This window comes from Hetaerina americana, unplaced genomic scaffold (genome assembly GCF_022747635.1).
Source record: "Hetaerina americana unplaced genomic scaffold, ioHetAmer1.1.p SCAF_9, whole genome shotgun sequence".
In the NCBI taxonomy this organism is placed as follows: domain Eukaryota; kingdom Metazoa; phylum Arthropoda; class Insecta; order Odonata; family Calopterygidae; genus Hetaerina; species Hetaerina americana.
In genome coordinates this window covers 34,982,699-34,988,700 of record NW_027287538.1, presented here as the reverse complement: position 1 = coordinate 34,988,700, position 6,002 = coordinate 34,982,699, and the positions used below count along the sequence as shown (strand labels likewise).

General features: G+C 37.0%; 1 protein-coding gene across 2 annotated transcripts in view; it reads left to right on the top strand.

Moving 5' to 3' along the window:
- The first annotated feature begins 738 nt into the window (after positions 1 to 738).
- The window catches only part of sky (GTPase-activating protein skywalker), a 90,048-nt gene continuing 84,784 nt past the window's right edge, over positions 739 to 6,002 (top strand). For both annotated transcript variants that reach the window (XM_071598155.1, XM_071598154.1), the window contains exons 1-3: positions 739 to 800; positions 995 to 1,212; positions 1,389 to 1,539. In XM_071598155.1, coding sequence (XP_071454256.1) covers positions 1,009 to 1,212; positions 1,389 to 1,539 — 355 coding nt within the window. In that variant the 5' untranslated portion in view covers positions 739 to 800; positions 995 to 1,008. The remainder of the gene's footprint in view (positions 801 to 994; positions 1,213 to 1,388; positions 1,540 to 6,002) is intronic.

The following is a 6,002-nucleotide window of genomic DNA, read 5'->3' as shown; positions in this document are numbered from 1 at the left end:
AGAGGATTATTGTCCATTTTCCAATGCTATACTTTAAATTTTCTGACAGCCTCGTGGATAAGAGCACAGTGTTTCAAAGTGGATAGGGAGTCGCCAAGATGGGTAGGTATCAATTAAAATTTTTATCAATATGGAAGTCAATTCTCCCGCGTACAATTGTTCCTTACTAGCTATCGCTGCAATGATCATGTTCTCATCATGCTATCTTCGCTAATATAATGTTAGGAAGCCTTCCCTGAGAGGTTATAATTGGCGGCTAATGTTAACGGTGTGACGAGCTTAATATGGGTGAGCGCGGATTGACTGAATCCATGAACGATTGTACTAAGTAATTTCTTGCACTCTTACTGTGATGATGTTCTCATGGATAATTATTCCGATATTATTAGGCTGGCGGAATTCTCTACTGATAATCAAATTGTATTGGCTCTTGGAAGTTTGACACATGGAACTAATCGATGCGAAAATCTACGTAGGAACGTATGCCATGTAGAAACGCGGAAGTAGTCATCAAGGATACTTACTGCCTTTTATAAAACTACTGTAAATAATTACCAGTTAATACGATTACGCACTGTTGTTGCAACATTTTCTAGTTCACCAAAAGTACATTTCTGAAACTGCTCTCGCCTATGTATTCTACCGTGCTTTGAAGGCCAAGCGTATTGCGCTTTTAAAGTCGCGCCATGTTGAGTAATTTGTTTTCTCTGTAGCACGGGGCAGGCGCAAGGGATGTTAGTTGAACCAGTTTCTCGCGTTGTGAGGGCTCGTTAGCAGACGCTGAGCTTCTCCTTAGATTGGTAAGCTAAGTTAGACATTTCGTGAAGTTAATTCGAAAGGAATATTTAACGCTGATATTTTATCGATTCTATGGTTACCAAAACAATTAAAAATTCGTTATTGAGCCTTGAGTTATAGTTTTATGTGTGGTAATTCAATATGATCCGGCAAGTTATGCCTTTTCTCTTTAATGTATGAACTACAATGAAATTAGGTATATGGAAATGAATGATGAAACATGGTGAATCAGGTAACAAAGTGATCCACAGTATGCTGTCTGTTTTGGAAGAAGAATCTGACATATATGAGATTTTCCCCGACTATGTGGATACCAGTTCAATATCTATTCTGTCAGATAGCCCAGTCAAGAAAGGATCTCTCAAAACATTTCAGGAACTACAAGCTTTAATTCAAGCAGGAAAGAAAAGAGAGGTTAGTTAAAACTATTTATTTTAGCTAATTCTTGTATGTTAACGTGAATTCTTAAACATCTATATCGCCTCAGATACGTCCGAACGTTAGTGGCGGACGTGTACGAGATAATTCGGTAATGTCTGTAATGTGTTTAGAATTTTGCTACGGAAATTAATTATTAATTTTATTTTTAGCTAAAGCAAATCATTAGGGAAAACTCTTGGCCAATTAATAGTTCAATACGAAAGCAACTGTGGCCCTTGCTCTGTCAACAACATGCCCAAGATAAAACTGTTTTGGAAGGATTTTACTGGGATATGGTCAAACAGATCTTTGGTACAACGGGTAAGCCATAAACTCTTTATTTTTTGTTTAAACTAATTTTTAGTGTTTTAAGCATGGCAGCGTGTTCAATTATTTAGTCGGAACGGTCTTGTTTCTTTGGATTAATCCACTGCGTTGTTACCTGGCTAACGTAGCGTAGGCCTAATCTGCCAGCTCTTTACCCGAGGTATGAAGAATACTAATGTTTTCATTTGTGATTTAAAAGGGCCCCTGAGATCTGTTACACGGGTAATACCAACTACGCCCACATATCGCATTGAGTATTGGTCCCGGTAGGGTATCTTTTCGTATGAATGCCCACTTTTTTTAAATTTGGATGTTCATTCTTTTGCATACGGAAGTGCTAACGAATATGTCAATATACAGATTGGTTTGTTAACGCTATCCTTGTAAGACTGCCCTCAATCATAAAACGTTTCATCTCAGCTTCTTAAACTGCCAAGTCTTGAGTCAAATTAAGCTTAGAAATTTGTAGGTGTTATAATTTAGTAGTCGATGGAGAAATTAGGACGCGACTCTTGAGGAATAATATAGAAATGGAAACTAGTCGCACAACAATATCATTACCCGGTAGTTCTGCGATGAGACCTGTTGGTATAAGTCTATGAATTATTAGTTTTTTTATATGTTTTAAGTTTTTCAAAATATCAAGCACCGTGAGGTGTTCCATTGAAAAATATTGTGCCTCTGAAATTAATTGATGCTACATCAAGAATCATCACTCCGCAGAAAAGAGGATCTATTCTCATCCGCCATTATTAAAACGAAAATGAGTTGATATTTGATAGTCATTCATAATAGGACTTCATTGTTGTAAGGGCAATGCAGTCTCTCAGAAGTGTGGTGTGTCGATATTTTAAAGGGGTGTGAGAACGTGGGAGGTCGCTCTCCTACCCTATCACATGCTTACAACATTCATGGTATGCAGATGTTTACTTGGGATGTGACAAAATAATGTAATTTTTCTTGGAGCACTTTTATTTTTGGTGAGCATCAATAATTTGGGGTGCATGGTAGTCCAGTGTGTCGCGCATTTGGTTGCAAACTGAATGGCCTGGGTTCGGTTCTGTGAGTTGTCAATGGCTGCCTTCAGTTTAAACTCAAGCTGTGTGGGGTTTTAGGGTACCAGATTTTCCTGGGAAGCTACTGGCTGTATAGGAAGAGGAACTGTTTTCCCTCACTCCCCAGTCTCAATTCATGAATTACACTTGTGTTTCCCTTTATGTAAATATAAATAGTATAACCTTAGGGTTCACTTATCCAACTTAGGGCACACCTACCTAACTAATATTCAGGTGAATCACTGCACTACTAATGGTTTTTAATAACTTTTGTTATTATTATTATGATAAAGTGAAATGGCTGTAAATTGCATTGAAAAATTTTTGTTATTTGTAATGGGTAGTTTGTTTTCCTCAATGTCTTAGCAAACTTCAGGCTAACAGAGTAAATATCTATCTGCCGTGTTGTTGTTTTTCCCTTGACATTACCAAGTACCAAATTATTCCTATGTTTACCACCTCAGTTATCAATCTGAAGATTGGTTTGATAGAGGGTTACCGTTTAGTATAAACATTAATAGCATGTGAAATTTGCATGCCAGGGTAGTGTGGCTACTTGCTTTGTCCATTCAGCCTTTGGTTTTCTAGGGAGATTTGGTATCAGAAAAATCACACAGCTTGGGTGAAGCTCCAAGTACTCAGAGGTATCCCCAGAATTGAACCCATGCCCAACGATCAGTAGTCCAGGTCTCTGTCCACTGAAATACCACAGCTATAACCCTATTTTTATATATCTAATTATTTGTAAATAAATTACAATAATTATTATGCTTCCATGAGTTTAGTAGAATGATCACAAAAAATATGTGGTAGTATTCCATCTAATTTTAATATAACAAAACACCACTTTGTGATGATAATGCATCACGATGAGGTTACTATGGCAAGGATTTCTGCCAAGTCAATGCACCTACCCTCAATTTTATTACTCAAATGATGTCATTTTATTAGTAGATAGACTTGGTGTAGCAGGAACAGAAATCTGAAAAAAAATTGAGTCAATTTTCAAAATCAAATTGTTGGTTGTAAATTTTGGCTGTATGCATAATTTAGACCTATGCCAAGTAAATAGTAACCCTTTCCTTTGGCCTCATTGTTGACTATATGGTTGACATATTATTTCCGTTTCATGTAAGTGTATCTTAGGTGTGTTGAGTCTGCGTTTTTTCCGTGGTTTCAATTTGCGAGGTTTTTTTCTCATTCTGGTGTCCATAAGCATTTTTGTACACAGTCTAGATAACAGTTGTGATTGGTTAATGCTCATAAATATCTATTTCAAAGGAAATAATATTGTGTGAATGCATCCAGGAGGTTAATTTTTAAGACACTCTCCCTTATGACTTTTTAATATATTACCACTGTTTTTAAAGCTTACTATTAATGAAACTTTCATTGAGAAAATAATTGTCACACACAGAGATTACCTCGTTTGTAGTGAAAGCAAAATTTCTGAAACTCCCTCTCTATCTTATGCATTACTTACTTAGGCTAAAACCAGGAAGTCTTTCATCATTGTATTAATTGGTGTGAGGCATTAGGTGATATTTTGTGTTGGCAAGGCTATATTTTCAATGTCCAGCAAGTATTTGAGATCCATTGATGAAATAATTAAAGAAATCGGTAAAATTAAGAAAATTCCAGAAAAAATATTGCAAAAAGGAAGTGGGAGAGGGTTAATGGGAGAACTTTTAGTAAGAGGGAGGTCCCTCCTTGCACAAAAAGAGAGTGTCATTGCAAAATAGTTAGTTAGATACAGACACTTGAATTGGTTTAAGACAATGAAGGAATTATCATAGTCCAACAACATATTGGCAGATCAGACCACAGGGATAAATTTGGGTGTGACTCCTGGCCTGGCAGATTGAAAATAGCAGTCTATCATTGTCAGGCCAAAACATTTCAACTTACCCTGGTATGTGCAGTGAAACCTATCTCGATAGTCACCTCCATTAAGTGGTTCCCATCTTAAATATTCACATTTTGTGGAGATGTATGCATATCCCATACAATCAATGTAAATGGTTCATTTGGGGAAATGATTTCTTCACAGGGCAGCGGCCTTTCGATTTTGGCCAGTAACTACTGTCTATGCTGATTATTCTTAAAAGAAGTAATTATTAAAGAGTAAATAATTGCAATTCCACCTCATCCTTTGGTTGAAGAGGGAAAAACTTTTGAACTTCCTTATATGAGCAGTGGTAAGCATGATCACATCCCACCTATCATGCTTTTTGAGAGCTAAGAGTTTTATTTTTTAATGTGGTAATAACCTAGGGATAGGATAATCTACGGTGACTCTTGGCCTGGCTGATTGAAATAGGCACTCCTTCCCTCAAACAGTTCACAACCCAACTAAAACGTTAGTTCCCCAATTACTGTGATTGAAAAACCAAATCATAATCTGACGCTGCCATTTTGAACTCAACACCTTGCCTTACAAATACATAGAAGATGTTTCAGTTCTTACCATTGCTATATGCCTCTACTGTGGGTAGGTAGGTGTGTAGGCTTTTAAGTATATGTTATTGCATTTTTTTCGTCCTATTGTTATTTTCGGTCTCCCTGATATACTCGACTTAATTGTTGTTTCCAAGATGCAGCTCTCAGTACCCACTCTTCTGTAAACAACACATCCTCAAAGTAAGACATTTTAGCATCAAGGAAAATGCATTGAAACCCCGCATTATCACAGAGCAGTATGGAAAATATATATTTCTCTCTAAAACCGTTCTGCTTCACACAATAATATTTATTTCGACAGTGAATTTAAACGCTGTGGTTCGCAGATAGGAAACTCAAAAGGCCATGTGAATTGTCTCTGGACAGGTTTGCTAATGTTCCTTTTTTTCGTTTCAAAATTTTCTAACCACCCCTAATATTTTCTTCCAATATTATTTGAGCGTCAATTATCCTTCTCTTCTACTGCTTGAAATGCTTATTGGATAATGAGACTATACTTTGACATCAAGGGGGGAGTGGCGAAGGGACATTTATGCATCTAGAAGCCTCACTATTGCATTTCAGCGTTCTATAAATGAGGGATTCCTTTGACCGAAGTATTTTTCAGGCGAGTGAGACTTTCTGAATGTATTATGTTTCTGACCTGGTTCAAAATGTACGGAGACTTTAATTTTACTCGTCTCATAACCAGAACCATCGCTCAAGAGAGGGGTGTCACGGGGAGTGGATATTAAGGTATACGAATCCAGTAGTCAACAACTCCGGCAGACGTGGAGTAAAGTATATTTTGTGCACCACTTTGCCTATTTGCGTTAATCCAACGATAAAATCTTCAGGCTGTGGGTGCATATCATCTTTATTTTGCTGTTATTTCAGTTATATTGGTAAGACCGTTGAAATGTTTCTATTCAGTACTTCCCTACCTTCCCGCGAATTGAAATG